Source organism: Rattus norvegicus, chromosome 8, assembly GCF_021556685.1.
Source record: "Rattus norvegicus strain SHRSP/BbbUtx chromosome 8, alternate assembly SHRSP_T2T, whole genome shotgun sequence".
Taxonomy (NCBI): Eukaryota; Metazoa; Chordata; class Mammalia; order Rodentia; family Muridae; genus Rattus; species Rattus norvegicus.
The window spans coordinates 62,670,721-62,687,098 of NC_141541.1; the positions used below are offsets into that span (position 1 = coordinate 62,670,721).

Below are 16,378 nucleotides of genomic sequence, written 5' to 3' on the forward strand. Positions count from 1 at the left end.
GCTGGGCAGAAGAGAGAGCTGACCTAACCCTGGTCATGTCCTTAAGGAAAGCTGCACAGAGGGAAAGCTTCCAGGAGGCTAAGAAGGAGAAACTGAAGATCTAGACCACCCCTCCCTCCCTCCCTCCCTCCTTCCCCTAAGAGTCTTGATCCCTCCCTCTGGTGATAGGAGTAGTCATATAAGAGCCAGTCATGCATCTGGGAAGCTGGGCCTGGACGAAATAGGCCTGCTTATATCATTATCTATGGAGGTCCCATGAGACCGGGCAGCCAGCTGTGCCCCTAAATGTTGCGGTAACCCAAGCAAGCCCAGCTCCTGGAGTAACCTCACCTGAGAAAGTCAGGGGCCTTGGCGATCATGTCCTCAAAGTCGGCAAAGCCTAGCTTGCCATCACCGTCCAGGTCAGCTTCTTCAATGACTTTGTCACACACAAGCACTACCTCATCTTCATCCAGCTCTGACTTAGTAAGTCTGGCCAGTGTCAGCTCTAAGTCTTCTTTACAGATGAAATTGTCAGTGTTGAAGTCTGTGAGGTTAGGTGGGATGAACGGAGATGGTCAGAAGAGGGCTCAGTCCCTCCAGGGGCTTTGAGGACAGAGGTGTCCTGTGCAGTATTACTCCTTCCTCCCAGCTGAGCACACAGATCTCACTATCAGCCTCTGGACTCCCCAGAGTATCTCTGTGAACTCAGAGAACACTGGGGTCCTTGTCCCCACTGAAAGAAACCAACAAGTTCATACGCAAGGTAGATCTTAAACATCCGCAGGCAACAAATTAATACTTGAGGGACCCCCAAGCCCCCACAGTGAAGGCGTTTACAGCTACAGCCCACGCTGTTCCAAATATGAACTCCCTGAGCCCACTCAATCCAAAGAGCCTTCCTGCTCTCGCCCACACTAGACTCCTGGAGCCAAGGGAGACAGGACCCAGAAAGGCCAGTGCCTGAGTCCAGGTTGAAGATCCAATTAGGGATGGAGCAAGGATTCTGATCAGGTCTATTTACCTCTAAGACCCACATTTTCGTAATGGCACCTCATCGCCCCTGGTAGGCACACACACACACACACACACACACACACACACACACACACACACACAGACACACAGACACACACAGACACACATACACACACAGACACACACACACACATACACACACACACATACACACACATATACATACACACATACACACAGACACACAGACACACACAGACACACACACATACACACACACAACTAATCTAACAATATGCATATTATAAGTGGTAATCATGTACAACTTAATCTGTCAATTAAAAAAACCATAAATCAAGAGATGCAGGATCCCGCTAGAGAGAGGCCAACACAGGAAAGGCCTTTGTGGACAGAATAGGGGCACTGTTGGGTCTCCTGGGCAAAAGGCCATCCCCAGAGCATTACTTGGTAGCCCTGTGGGCTGGGCCATGTGCAAGCTCATCATGATAAGCTCTACCCTACCCCTCACTCTCTTAGTAAAGCTATCAGCTCTGTGCACTTGGTTTCCCAGGCCTCTGATGCCTTCCTGGCAAATACCCACTTGGCCTTCAAGTTTCTTCAAGCATCGTTTTCTAGACAGTCCCTCTAACTGAACTCCTGCTGCCCACCAGGCTGGCATAGATGGCACTGAGGAAGACCTGAACCACTCTTCCTCCTTTGTGTAAACCATGCCTGAACTCTGCAAGTGAAAAAGCAGAGCTGGAGAGGACGAGGACCTTCCTGAGGTCACAGCCATGGGTCAGATTTAGAGTAGAAGCCCTTCAGTGTAAACTGAGCTGCCCACCTTATCCCTGCCTGTGAAGGTCTCCATGGTAGGCATGAGATGGGATTCATCTCTGCTCCTGAAGGGCCTGCAGAGGGTTCCAGGAAAAGACTCGCTATCTGGCTAGTGGGCTGGACAGAATCCTAGGCCGATTTAAGATGACAGCCTCTCCCAGGGACAGCACAGTGGAGTCCTAGGCTTAAGGACAATGGGTGTAATTTTCGAAGCTACATTTATGGAACTGGACAGGCAAGGTCTGCTTTCTCATAGGCAAACACCGTGTGTTGCACTGTGTACCTAAACCAAAGTCCTTTGAAATAAACGTGACAGCACAAAATTAACAGACAGCCCTTGACGGTCCCACTGCTTTAACATCCACCAGCTTCTCAAAGGTGCAGGAAGGTTTGGAGTCTTTTCATATGGCCCAGTAAAAGTTCAAGGCACAGAAAGTGAGCAGTGTGGTAGTTTCCATTAGCTCTGGGAAAATGAAGTGTGTGCAGCGCCCTCTAGTGGCCGGTTGGTCAGCAGGCTGGAGAAATGGGATGACCCTATCTCTGGCCTGTGAGGGGGACTCTTCAGGATTTCCCTCTCTGCCTGGCTTATCAGCGTGTCTCAAGAAGTCCGGCCCCTAGATTTAGCCTGACTTTTCTAGTTCGCATATCGAAGTTTCCCAATGATCTTTCTAGAACACAACTGCCCTTCTCTGCCTGCCTTTCCCTGTCTGAACCCTGCAGTGTCCCAGCCCTGAGCACTGGGCCCAAACTCCTCACAGTTCGCTGTACTCTCACAGATCCCTCCCACCACACTCCAATCACTATATTGGCAAGCCTTACTGTGCACTCTGTTGGGGTGCCTGTCCTTTTGTCCCAGGGGACGAATCTCCCCTAGTCCTCTAGTCCCTGACATCATATTCCTCATTTTAATCTCCCCCCCTCCCCACCCCAGATCGGGTGAGTCTTTCTGAAGATGTGTCTGCCTCAGGCATGATTTGCGCCCTCAAGGCAGGCATCCCTCAAAGGGCAGCCTTAGTGTACCCAGCGATAACGGGATGTCGCAATGGCTCACGGCTCCTTTCAGCAATGCGGTTCCGCCCTGCTGCCAGCCCTTCCTTACCATAGATCTTGAAGGCATAGTTCGCCTTGAGCTCCCGAGGCGCCGACTCACAGAGCACAGAGAACATGTCCACAAAGTCATTGAAGGTGAGGTTCCCCTCACCGTCCTCAGAGAAAGCCTCCACAATCCTCTCCTTGAAAGGATTCTCCTGAAGAAAAGCACAGCCCCGTCACTTGGGGTAGGTAAAGCAGGGGGCTCAAGCCAGTCTGAGGGTTAGCCTGTGACAGCCTGCACATGTGGCTTTCAGAGAGGCAACAACCACAGCTTCTTAATGGGCTGTTGGAGGAGCTTCCAGGTTAGAAGTGTAAGGCGCTGCTCTGGGATCTGGCTCAGCTAGCATGTTCTCACACTACACAGGATGTGTACATGAGCACAGCAAGCACAGAGGACCCTGCATCCCAACTGTCTCATTGTTCAGAGGCACACACACAGGCTCCTTCCTCAACCAACTGGGCTTCGTCCCCAGCAATAGAAGACAACGACTCCAGGAAACCTTCGGTCCAGGCTAATTCAGGCCAGACAGGTGGGAAGTAGAAGTGAGGCCCCAAGATGTCAGGACCAACACAAGCAGCAAGAGGTGGTTCTGATGCCTACAGCCACACAGCCCATTTGTTCTCATTCCCAGCACCTGCCTCTGCTCCTCCCCGTCATGCCAAAGTGTCAGGGACCCACATTCCTTCCTCAGCCTGGATCAGCCCCATAGACCTGGAGACAAAGACCCTGCAGTGCCTCACGGTCTCCTACTCCCTTGAAGACAGGCAGTGATTTCTAGGGCTAAGCCTCTGCTTGTCACCTCTCAGGACAGAGTCAAGATGCCGGCCCAAGGTGATGCCATGTAGCTCTTACCGTACTGTAAGCCATACATCCCAGGCCTGCCAAGTCCCACAGCACTGTGGAATTGTGCCTGGTGCTCTCTTACTGTGGGAGTACTTTTCTATATCCCATGTTGAAAAACTCAAGAAACTTTCCATGTGTAGGTGACCCGAGGACCCTCACATGGACTTATTAGGAGCTGGCTGAGCCTACCCCACATAGCCCAAATACAAATGAACATTCCAAAAATCCCAGAAAGTTCCAGTCTGAGATTTGTCATTAGAGATGACCAAGAAACCATGGCCAGACAGGGAATGAAAGACAAATTATCTAAAAGAATATACCAAGGTTTGCTGAGTGTAGCCCAGGCTATTCCACATAGGGACAAGCAGGTGAACACAGGCCAGTGGCTGGGCAGTGGGCAGCCACATATCCAGAGGACACCTATCAAGCCCCACACCCTTCCACAACTCATTTATGCATCATGTGTATTGGGAAACCGAGGCACACAGAGCTTCGCTGGTCCATTCGGGGCAAACACATTCACAATGGCTAGAGCCAGGTGGCAGTCTGGATCTGAGCCTCTACTCCCTGCCTGGACATGGATCCCCCATGCTCCGGCCCACCAGCAGCATCCTCTCACCTACCCGGAGCTCCGGCATCTGAATGATGAGGCTCATGGGCACGTGGACGATGGGGCTCTTCCTGTAGTCCATCGGGACGAGGTTGGGAGCCAGCTCATAGAACCGTGCATGAAGCCTTTGAGAGAAGCAGAGGAAAGGCACTAGAGGCTACTGACCCTGAGCCCCAGTGACCCAGTGCCTCCCTGTCTAGGTCCTTATCCAAGAGCTAGTGAAGGGTCAATAGGAGGCTGTCTGCTCTGTCCACAGTGGGCATAGCCTGGAGGGGAAGCAGGCTCTGGCAAATCCCTGTGCAGATGACCCAACTGACCAGGTCCTTCTTGCTTCCCAAGCACACACACATGCACCAGCACTATCATCACCTCCTCCCTGTCCCCCAGTTGGGCGACTGCCCTCACCTCCCTCTCTCATCCTCTCTCCCCTCACCCTCCTGATTTTGTTCCTCTCCAAGAACACATCTCCATCAAAGGATCTAAGGCCACAGGGGGTAGAGCAGAAAGGAGAAACCCCCATATCCTATTCTTCGTGTGAGAGAGGGTCAGAAGACATCAGTGTGGCCAGATGAGAGCTGGGACTCTCTGCAAGAGGACACTCAAATGTCCTGTTATTCCCTGCATTGAGGAACATTACCCTTCTTTTTATAAAAAGTCCTTGCAACGAAATGCTTATTTTGCAATTCATGTGCTTTTTGGAGGAGGCTGGGGTTGACAGAGCCTCACCATGTGGCCAGGCCAGGCCTTGCAAGCCTCTTATTTGGTTGGATAGCCTGCAGCCTCCCGAGGCTGAGGCTGCCACATTTGGCTAATCCGCTCATCTTTAACAGATCCACGGTGTTTCTGATTACATTTCGGACTAGACCTGAACATGTACTCCCCTCCCCCTGTGCTAGGAGTGATGCTGATGCCTCTGGACATTAGCCTGTGCCCCCAAAGTTGTGAGGGCTGCTGCAGCAGGAGCTTTAAGCAGAGCTGAGGTTGGAAACGCAGCTAAGCCACTCACTAGCTAGTGGGGTGACCTTGGGTAAATGGATAACTGCAGAAAATAATTTTCAGCCAGAAATTGGAACCATTTTAACATTTTCCACATTTGTGTGAATTAAATAGGACAGAGTTCATAAAACTCTCTGGTAGGCTGGGGTTCGGTCAGTAAAGTCAGGGAAGGACCCGAGTTCAATGCCCAGAACCTATATTTAAAAAGAAAAAAAGAAAAGAAAAGAAAGAAGGAAGGAAGGAAAGAAGGAAGGAAGAGACCAAGCACAGTGAAATAGCTTTGGGTTTTTGTTTTTGTTTTGTTTTTAAAAATCTTAACATTTTATGTATTTAATTTTTTAAAGACGAATTTATTCTATTTTACCTGGAGGAGTGTTTTGCCTTCATTTGTGTATGTGCTCCACATACACACTTAGGGGTAGTTGGGAGCCACTGTGGGAGAACTGAAAACTGAACCTGGGTCTGGTGTCAGAACAGCAAGTGCTCTGAGCCTCTGAGGCATCTCTCCATCCCTGGCATATATATATACACACATGCACACATGCACACATGCGCGCGCACACACACACACACACACACACACACACACACACACACATATATATATATTTTAACCCCAATGCTGAGGAGTAGGAGACAGGCAGACCCTGAGGTCAGACCAGCCAGCCTTGCCTACTTGGTAAGGTCCAGGTCACTGAGAAACTCTGTCTCAAAACAAAGAGGGAGGTGCTTGAACAACATCTGAGGTTCTTTTCAGGCCTCCACAGGCATATACATACTGATGTACCCACACGCACATATGTACCCATGCAGCAGGGGGTAGGGGGCTTCAATCCTAGCCCTCAGGAGGCAGAAGGAAATGAATCTTTGAGTTCATGGCTATCCTAGTCTATAGAGTGAGTTCCAGGACACCCAGGACTACACAAAGAAACCCTGTCTCCAAAAAGTAAAAAAGGAAGAAAGAAAAAAACAGAACATGTGCACCCGTGCACACAAATGCATACACGAGTTTGCACACATACATAAACCACCGGGCATCAGACTATAGCTATTTCTACACTCTTATTTGCCTACCAACGATGCCCCAGAAGAGGTGGGCATGGGATCAGGCTATGGGTGCTCCCAAAGAGTGAGGAGCCATGGTCTGCCCTGGAATATTGTTCTAAAACAACAGCTAAGGGCTGGAGATGATTCTGGTTGAGCGAATGTACTCTTCCATAGGATCTGAGTCACCATCCCAGCACTCACAAGCACCTTCGACTCCAGCCCCAGGGGATCTGACAACTCTGACCTCCTCAGGCATACACACATGCATTGCATGTACACACACATGCACACACACACACACACACACACACACACACACAATGAGGCTGGAGAGAAGGCTTGGCAGTTAAGAGCACTTGTTGCTCGTGCTGAGGACCTGGGTTCAGTTCTCGGCACCCACAGTATGGCTCACAACCACCTGTGACTCTAACTCTAGGGGACCCAACATCCTCTTCTGGTCCCCTCTGCCGGTCTGTAGACACCAGGCATGTATGTATGTGGTACCTATGCATACATGCAGGAAAAAGAACACTCGGTGCATATAAAATAAACAATTCTTTAAAAACATTAAAAATTTAGAAAGGAAAATAACAAGAAAGATTCTGGAAATGTTTAAGGAACTCCACGAAGAAGAATCTGAAAACCCGAATCGCTGTGGGAGGAAAGTCATAGAAAGAAAGAAAGAAAGAAAGAAAGAAAGAAAGAAAGAAAGAAAGAGAGAGGAAGGAAGGAAGAAAGAAAGAAGAATGAGTGAGTGAATGAAAGAAAGAATGAATGAATCTACATCTATGTCACTTCCCTTAATAAAGAGCACCGGGTTTAAAAACAAAAAAAAAAAGACGATGTATACACCTATGTCCTGTCATGACCTGAGAACCAGAAATGACAATTGTACTGCTCTAGCTGCATGAAGCAGATGTGGAAGCCCCATGGGTGGTTTTGGAAGCTCATAGTGCCCTTCAACCACTAAGGAGGCTAAAGCAGGAGGAGGAGTCCAAGTTCAAAGCCAGCCCAAGCTATACAGGGTGACCCCGTCTCAAAAACAAAACACCAGCTAACGAACCAAAAATCAAAAACAAAGCCCAACTCCCAAACCCCCCAAACCAAAAATCCATAAATAATAGATAAACAGACAAAGAGAGAACAGGGGAGGGAGACTGATGAGGAGAGGGAAAGGGAGAGACAAAGCCAAGCTCTCACCTGGAGCCCAAAGAATGAAACAGAGGCATTGCAAAGGTTAGAAATCAGCCAACCCTCTCCAGCAAGGCCTTGTCTTAACTACCTGCCTCCTGTGCTCCCCACCGTAAGAAAACACAAACAGACAGACAGACAGACAGACAAGGCACTGGCACCAGACTGAGACGAGTGTTACTGAGCTGAGGCCTCTGACACACAGCGTTTGGAATCATTAGGAGAGAGATGGATTCCTCTGAAAAGTCATAAACAGCCGACACGAATGCCTGGCTCTCGAATGGGGTTTTAAATACGCTACATTTTTAGAAGAGAGAGGATTAAATAATTAAATTTGCAAGTTTATTTGCCAACATTTACACACGGGAAGACTTTCACACTATACATTCGTTTGGTGCTCCTGCTGGGCTGGGAGCAGTTATTTCTGCAGCAGCAATGAACCAGGCATTGGCCCACTTCCTTTACTCATGGTGCAGGCTGGCCCTGCAGCCAGTTAAGTTTCAGACACCTCGTGTACAATAAAGATAAGTAAAAAGCAATTAAAATAGATTACATACGTTTTCTTAAAGGTAAAGAAGATAAATAATAAAGCAATCACTCAGCAGACCCCTCAGGGTGTCAACTGGACGAGCTTGTCTCTGGCAGTGGGGGGACAGAATTCCTGTCCACTTGTTCAGGAACCAAGTGCCACTGAGGACAAGGGGGCTGAAGGACTAAGCTCTTACCCACAGGAAGCATGGAAGCTGAAGGGGGTGGGGGATGGGTGGGGTGGGCTGCCCACCCACCTCCATGCTGGGCTGGAAAAGCTGTGCCTAGAGAGTACCGGGATCTACAGGGCTTGTAGGTAGGGGACGCAGGTGAGCAGGGGACCATGGTTATCTGTGATCTGAGTCACTGACAGAGGAACCTCAGGCTCAGGTTTCCTCCCTGCCATCTGGTCAGTACTCAGGGTGCAGCTTACCAAGGAAACAAGCTGCTGCCAGTTAGGGAAGGAGGGGGGCGGACCAACAGAGGCAGGGTCTGTCAGGCTGGCTCTGCCACTGACCTGCTGGGCATTGCTGGGTCGTCTTTGCTCCTTAGCATCTCTGGACCTCCCTGAGATGTGAGCGGTGGAGAAGGGCTGGCCTGACAGGGCTACAGGGGTCAGTGAGGTGGGCCTCTGCTGGGAGTGACACCCAGAAACAAGACAGGAAACTGCTCAGGCAGGGTGTCCAGATAACTGGAAGGTTCCTTCACCCACGAGGGGACCTGACGCTTGTTCTTTCCCTAGTGTGGAAATAAAAAGGCCAGGACTGACGAGACCCAGGGAACTTTGCCTAAGTTCCCTTCCTTCATTTTCCAGAGAGACCTCCAAAGGCCTGTCAGACCAGTCCCAACTGTTGGCCTGGTCTTGAGCCATCCTTTCCTAAGGGTAACCTTGCTGATCTCAGTAGAGACTGGTACATGGGGGTGGGGGCTGAAAGGGAGACACAGGACTGTGCTTTTGTCTCTGCATTTTGCCAGTCTGGAACATCCACCTGTGTCCTGTCCTCCCACCTCTTATCACTGATGGCCACCAGGCACCATGGCCAGGCACCAGGCATGGGTAGAGACATCTGAATTCTGCCCCAGAGGGGGCCAGTTACTGAGCCTATGAATCTACAGACTTTGACTGACTTTAAGAGAGCATTGTTAGTGCTGGAGTGGCAAGGCCAGAACAGAAACATTGTGAGCCTCAGAGCACAAGAAGCCCAGAATCAGCGTGTACCAAGCTGGGGGTAGGGGGTCGAAGGCACACCTCAATAAAAGATTCCTATGGAGTTCCTACTAAAAAGAGGACTTGTCCCAAGACCTCTGGAAGGTCAGGGTCAGCACCGGAAATCCTCACTGAGGACACATTCAGGATAGTTCCATTGTTCAGGTACTGCATCTTTGACTACTGCCTCTGGATAGTGGAACCAGAATCCCAGAAAGGGAGACTCCAGAGGCCCAAACCTCGCTGAGGCCATAGGTCTCCCTCCATGCTGCGAATGTGGGAGGAGAGCTCAGGCCCTGAGATTGAATCTTGGGAACTCTGACCCCCTAAGAGGTGAGAACAGGGTATCCTACGTCTACCCAAGTGACAAGGTAGAATGGTAGGCTGGAAGAGGAGCACTGTCCACACAGAGTGGTCAGGGGAGTGAAAAAAAAAAAAAAAAACAACCCGCCAGCACAACTCTCTGAGGAGGCTGGACCAGGCTGTAGCCCCAGCCTGAGACATCGATCTCCAGGGAAACTGATCCTGAGACTTTGCTGGCTTTTAGTGACACTGGATAGCCTAGGTAGAGAGGGCCAGCAATGGCTGCAGGTTTCCAGCATCCTGTAATAGCTGCTCACTGGTCGGAGACTGACAACACTGCAGTCTCTCCTGCTCAGGATCTCTGCCTGGAGACCCTGGCAAACAGCTCAGGAATGGTAGGCATGCCTTTGGCTTTTGACGTCCCAGGAGTGACAGACATTGAAACCAGAGGATGATTAGAGCCCCTAGCTTAAAAGATGGAGATCCCTAAGGTCCTAAAAGACCCCATTCCTACCACAGCCTCAGCCCCAGAGAGATAGATAAGAACCCATACTTACTTGAGGATGTCCTTCTTATTGAAGAAAGTGCAGTCCTGTGGAGGGAATACACAAATGGTGTTCTCTTAGAGCCCGTACAGCTATGGGGCCTCACCCAACAGCCCTGGACCCAAAGCAGAACATGCCTACTGCTCCTCCCCATTCCTTTCCAGAAGGGACAGCCAATTCTAGGTCCGGAAGATGCTTCCAGAAACTTCTGATCCACTGCCCTGCCAACTGGGCCCAGGACAGTGATGAGGAGGTGAGGTGGGGCTGGGTACTCTTGGGGGTACTCAGCAAAGAGGAACACAAGTGGCCACAGTAGGTTTGAAGGCCAAGGGGATACATGGTGGGAGAGTACAGGGTAACTACTAGACAATTCTAGAGACCACTGTAGAGAGGATCAACGGGGGCCTCAGCACACTACCTGAGGCCCTGAGAACACCAAGTCACGTGAGCAGGCAGTATAAAGTGGACGTCCTAGTAGCTGTGGGCATCAGTCCTGAGTTTGGGAACTTATGATTCCAGGCATATGATCTTAGGTTGCAAGGACAAGGGATATCACACTGAGGGGGGCAGGAGAAAGATGGAGGGCCTGAGGTATGGGGGCAGAGCCCAGGTGAGGGGAGTGAACTCTTTTTAAGGACCTTCTGGCTGGCTGAGGTACATCTGTTCATGGCCAAGAGTCTTAGGTAATGGTTACTATGTCAGGCCGAGGAGAGAGGAAGTGAAAGCGGCCCAACGGGACTTCAAATGTCCACCAAAGCAGGGCTTTTCCATTTATCTCCTGCGGTCTAGCTCCTCTGCCTTTGCCCACTGTTGTAGCATGAAGGAAGAAAGCCTCAGACTCTGCAGAGCCCAGAGCCCACAGGGCCTCCTGGGGCCTTATGCTAAGCAGAACTACTCTGATGAGGGGGTTAAGGACACAGCCCAGGGTGCAGCAACAGCCAGGCTGGCTCTGGAAGACCTGGAGCTACTAGACACCAGGCTGGCAGGATTGCACATTGAGGTGGGCCAAAGAGAATGCCCACCATATGTGCACAATAGCTGGGGTTTTCCTTGCTGCCTCTGTGTAGGCAAAGAAGAAGATGTGTGCAATTTCCAGGTTCCCACGAGGCCTAGTGAATGTCTTTCCAGGCTACTTGCTGTCTACTGGACGAAGAGGAAGGACTCCATGCGGCTGTGCCCATCTCAGAAACTCAAGGGCTTCTCCTGGAGGACTCAACTTTGTTTCTGGTGATGTCTCCTCTGTAGTAGTCAGGAAAAGCTCAGGCTGGGAAGCAGCAGCCCCATCCTGACCCAATGCAGACAGAAAACTCCCTGTCTGACAGGGCCAAGAGACAGGTAGGCTGAGGGCATATGGGCTGGCTCCTTGGCTGTTCTCAGACACCAAGATCAGGCAGCAAAGACAGCCTGGCAAAGCTTCCTAGGAACACCCTGCCTATCTAGAGGGCTAGCTCTGCCGGCTGAAGGAACCAAGCAGAAAGGGCCAGGGCTCTTCTAACTAAACTGGAAGCACAGTCACAGAACTGGACTAGGGGAGAGAGAGTCTTGGCTCCAGTCTCCCTGTGCTCCTCCTACATATACCCAGAGCTCCTCCTACATATTCCCAGAGTTCCTCCTACATATACAGATGCCTCAAGAGTGCGGCTACAAAAGCATTTTTCCCTTGAATTCTGACTCATGTGTCCTGAGCACAACTAGACTCACCTTCTGGGCACTGCTCTTTAAGAAACGGTGCCTGAGTCATAGCAGCAGCCTCCTGGGAATATGGTAGAAATGTAGGCTCTAAAACTCTAAGTATGTAGTTCCATTTTAAAAGCACTCCCAGTGTGCTGATTCCTACTAGCAAGAGAACATCTCCAGAGCAGTGTCCCCCGAGGAGCAGTTTAAAATACCTGGACACCTTGCCACCCCTCAGACCAATGAAATGGGAAGTTCCTACATCCTTCTGGGCATCAGTGGCCTTTAAAGCCACTCAGTCCTTCTAACCAGGCCTGTAATCCTAACTACTTAGAAGGCTAAGGAAGGAGGGTCACAAGTTCAAGACCTGCCATGACTACTGAGTGAGATACTGTCAAAGACTAGGCATGGAGATACACATCAAGGGTAATAGAGTGCCTAGCACATAGAAAGCTTTAGGTTCAATCCCCCAGAGCTCCCACTTCACCCCATCACTCAGTGATTCGAAAGAACAGCCCAGGCTGAGAACCACCTCACAGCCAGTACACAATTACCATGCACCTTGCGAGAGGGACTCTAAATTGTCAGTTTCATCTCATCTTTGGCACCACCCTGGTGCTATTTCCCTGTGTTACAGATTTGAAAACTGTGTCTGGTGGGAAGGGTAAGAGGGGCGTGGAGGGAGGGGCGTGGCTGGACTGGGAGAATTGGGGGTCAGGATTCTGGAAGCACCAAATAGGCCAGGCTGGGATCTTCTAGTTACTAGTAGAAACCTAGAGGTAATTTCCAAAATTTAATTCTGCCTCCAATGTATGTGCCACCAATTCCCTGTCCTCTCCTGCACTTCCCTCCCCTCTCAATTCAAGAGCTCTATCTGGCGTCTGCTTCTTATCTAGTTGGCCTGCCTACAGCAGTGGTCAAGAGCCAAGCCACTATCTGTGCCTATAAAGGAGACAGGGCTCCTCTCTGGCTCTGCCGGCACAGCCTGGGTATACCCCTACCCATCACCAAACAGCTGGAGGTCAGGCTCCAGCATGGCCTCAGTTGGTCCCCATACAGCCTTGATTATTAAGAATTCCCACCACAAAAGTGAAACCTGGGCCCAGAAGAGAACATCAACTTATCAACTCCCAGTGTCAACTGCCCAACTACAACTTGAACCCAGGACTTCAGAATCCCTATATGGAGTTCTTTGCGGTTCTTGAACTGTATGATAGATGTGCTTGTCTTCCTTCCTTCCTTCCTTCCTTCCTTCCTTCCTTCCTTCCTTCCTTCCTTTTTCCTCACAAGCCTCTTCTGTGCCTAGAAAATGTTTCTCAGGAAGAGAGGGTACAGGCAGCAACATTGCCAGGCAGGAACCATTCAGAGAAAGGACTGGAGAAGGATGTGTGTCACAGGCCCACTGTGTACTCCCAGGGTGAGATCAAGGAGCTCTTCCTGGAGATGTGAGACCTAGACAGCCTGCTGCTGAGGAGCAGAGACAACAACACCAGTTTGACCAGAAGCCCTGCAGGGTGCCTGGGGGTTGAAGTCAGAAATGAAGTTGGATGAGTTGGCTAGGGGTTAAGAGCAGTTGTCGCCCTTACACAACACCTGAGTTTAATTCCCAATACCTAGATGGTGGTTTACAACCACATATAACTCAAGTCCCAGGGACCCAATGCCCTCTCTGGCCTCTACGGGCAACAGTCGCCTACAGGGTCACGTACATAAATGAAAATACTCACACATAAAGTGAGTAAATCTGATTTCAAAAAAGAGAGAGAAAGAAATGAAGTTGGAGACCAGCTGAACCCAGAGCAGGCCAGGATGAGCTGGAGAGAAGGTGGCCGTATCTGTTTTACAAAGTTCCTGCTAGAGCTGGGCACGTGTTTATATCTGTTCATCCATCCAGGTCCAACGGATGGCTTCTTTTTTTTTTTTTTTTTTTTTTTTTTTTTGGTTCTTTTTTTCGGAGCTGGGGACCGAACCCAGGGCCTTGCGCTTCCTAGGTAAGCGCTCTACCACTGAGCTAAATCCCCAGCCCCCAACGGATGGCTTCTTAAGGCTACCTTCAGGGGCCTGGCTAGTGCAGTCAATCCAACTATAGCAGGGTGTATGCTATCTCTTGAAAGAAAGGTGAAGGAAGAAGGAAAGAGAACATGGGGGAAGGAAGAAGGGAACGAAGAGAAGAGGGACAAAAGAGAAGACTACAGAACGCTGGCTAGAGTCAAGAACCCAAGGAGGGGAGGAAATTCCCATTAGTCCTCTGTCCTCAGGAGACTTTGGAGGGCTCACCAGGGATACACTCTTGAGATGGATGAGGGGATCTCGAGGTGAGATGCAAAGTAGGCTGAGTCATACATAGGGCTTGTTCTCAATTTAAGACATGGGCTGAGGCAAAGAGCTGGAATGGCTGGAGCAATACAGTGCACTCTGGGGAAGGCAGCGGTAGGCTCGTGAGGGGAAGAGGGAATGGGTGTGCCATGCACAAAAGTGGCCAGGGCAGTAGCCGAAACTTTGGGAATCTGCAGGGATATCTGAGACCAGGGACTGAGGCATCTTGCCTCAGGGAGGGAAGACCACCAGACTGTGAAGTTTCAGGAAACCCAGAGTTGCTTGGAAAAGGGAATGTAACTCTGGGGCCCCCACCCAGCCCTGGTTGGGCATGCTAGAGAGCCAGAAGGAAAGAGATGTGGGGCTCTTGTGTTTCATGGCTCTCCTTTCCCTGGCAGGGTCTAGTTGGGCCCTGGCAAAAGATCAGAACTCAACACTGGACTGGGTCTGACTAGTAACCCAATGCCAGGCTAGTCTGAGTGGGGATGCAGGCTCCCCACCTCCCTAGACCGCTCTTCTCTCCCGGGTCTGGGCTGTTGGCCTGCGTCTACCTCCACTTAAAACACCTCCTTCCAGAACTTTCTGGGCAAAAATCCAGACTTCCCAAGGCCCTATGCAAGCTCTGTACTGTTCCTGAACCTTCCAAAAGCAAGAGTTATTGCCCTCCCTTGTCCACTAGGACTTTTCTCAATATATATTCTATCACTTGGGTGATACTGGAGGTAACCACTCTGTGCTAACTGAATATTCGCGAAGGTTGGAACACAAGTGACATAACACTCCAAACCAATCTGTTTTAGAAGACACAAAGAAGACTCCACAACTGTACCTTGAAAGACAGGAGACATTACATGGTGAGCTAAGGCAGCTGAGCAAGACTCTGGGCTAGCCAGGAGATAAGGTTTCCTCCTATACCTATAGAAAACTTTTCACGTGGCTGGGGTCTTTGAGATCACTGATACGGACAGCTAGCTCTGAACTTGGAAGAATCCGGGGTGAAAGGGCTATCAGGATCACAAAGTAGGTTAAAGGATATGGGTATGTAGCCTCCTTCCTACAGTTATAACAGATAAACAACACACCCCATCCTGTAAACTGCATTTGGGGCCTCTTGTCCTCCCCCTACTCCAAGACCTTTGTGGGATGGGGGTCATGCCCACTGAGTAGGTAAGAATGGTTAAGGTCCAGCCAGGGAGGGCAGGAAGAAGGTCAATAAGGAAGAGAAGAAGGAGTGGGTGAGGCGCATCTGACAGAATACTCTAACGGGAATGCAATCCCGGGCCTGGGAAACTGAGGCTCATCAAGGGGAAGTCATCCGCCCAAGGTGACGCTGCGCGCTGAAGGCAGCGGCAGAGTTTGAACCTCGGTGAGTCCGCTTTTGCGAGGCCTGGGAAAAGACAGAAAGGAGGACTGCAGGGGCCGAGGCGCGCCGACTTCACCTGGTAGTTGTCCAGCTGCTCTTCTGTGAAGATGGTCTGCTTATTCCCCATGGTAACCGCGGTGGTATGGATGGCCGCGGCGGCGTCTCTCGCCCTTTCGATTGCTGCTTCCCATCGGCGGCTTCTGGAGCCCCGAGCCCCGCGCCCGCGGCCCTTGCAAGCCCGGGAGCGGGCAGCGTCGCCAGCCTAGGCTTGCCCGCTCCGCTTGGTCCTGCAGTTCAGTGGGAGGGGTGCAAGGGCTGGGGAGGCGAAGGCGGGGCCTGGATCGGGGGCGTTCCTAAGGCGGGGGCGGGGCCGGAGGGGCGGGGTCGGAGGCGGATTGGGGCGGAGGCGCGGTCTGGGGGGGAAGGAGGCGGAGCCTTAGACCTGTCTAGAGCGATCCGGGAGGTGACTTCTCCCTGGGGACAGAGGCCTGCTCAGTCTGAGCTCTTGCAGCACACTGGGATGGCCAAGCGGTGTCCTCAGAGGGCCGCCTGACTCCTGGCCACTGTCTGTACCTCTGGTTTCAACTAGCACTGTGACAGGCAGCGCCCAGGTCAATCCTGGTGAGCCAGAAAAGGCCATGGATTAGTGGGCAAATCCTCCAGCCTCTGATCCCACTGAGAATTGGTGTGTTACTGAGCTTGCGCAGTCACAGTCTACTTCCCACCAGACCCATCCTCAAAAAGCCGGTTTAAAAAGCCAGATTGAAAGTCAAAAACAGTAAAAGAAAATGTATTCAATGCGACCACACTGGGAAGAGGGACAAAGAGACTCAGGAACCCCCCAAGTCTGACTCTGAGGTCTTAAATC

General features: G+C 50.9%; 1 protein-coding gene across 2 annotated transcripts in view; it reads right to left on the minus strand.

Moving 5' to 3' along the window:
• Positions 1-15,816, minus strand: part of Cib2 (calcium and integrin binding family member 2) — a 16,539-nt gene extending 723 nt beyond the window's left edge. The window contains exons 1-5 of one of the 2 annotated variants that reach the window (NM_001015010.1): positions 15,587-15,816; positions 10,170-10,204; positions 4,354-4,465; positions 2,894-3,041; positions 331-526 (exon numbers count right to left, since the gene is read on the minus strand). In NM_001015010.1, the coding sequence (NP_001015010.1) occupies positions 331-526; positions 2,894-3,041; positions 4,354-4,465; positions 10,170-10,204; positions 15,587-15,637 (542 nt within the window). In that variant the 5' untranslated portion in view covers positions 15,638-15,816. The remainder of the gene's footprint in view (positions 1-330; positions 527-2,893; positions 3,042-4,353; positions 4,466-10,169; positions 10,205-15,586) is intronic. The other variant, XM_087560991.1, reaches the window with a different exon arrangement.
• Between the last annotated feature and the right edge of the window lie 562 nt (positions 15,817-16,378).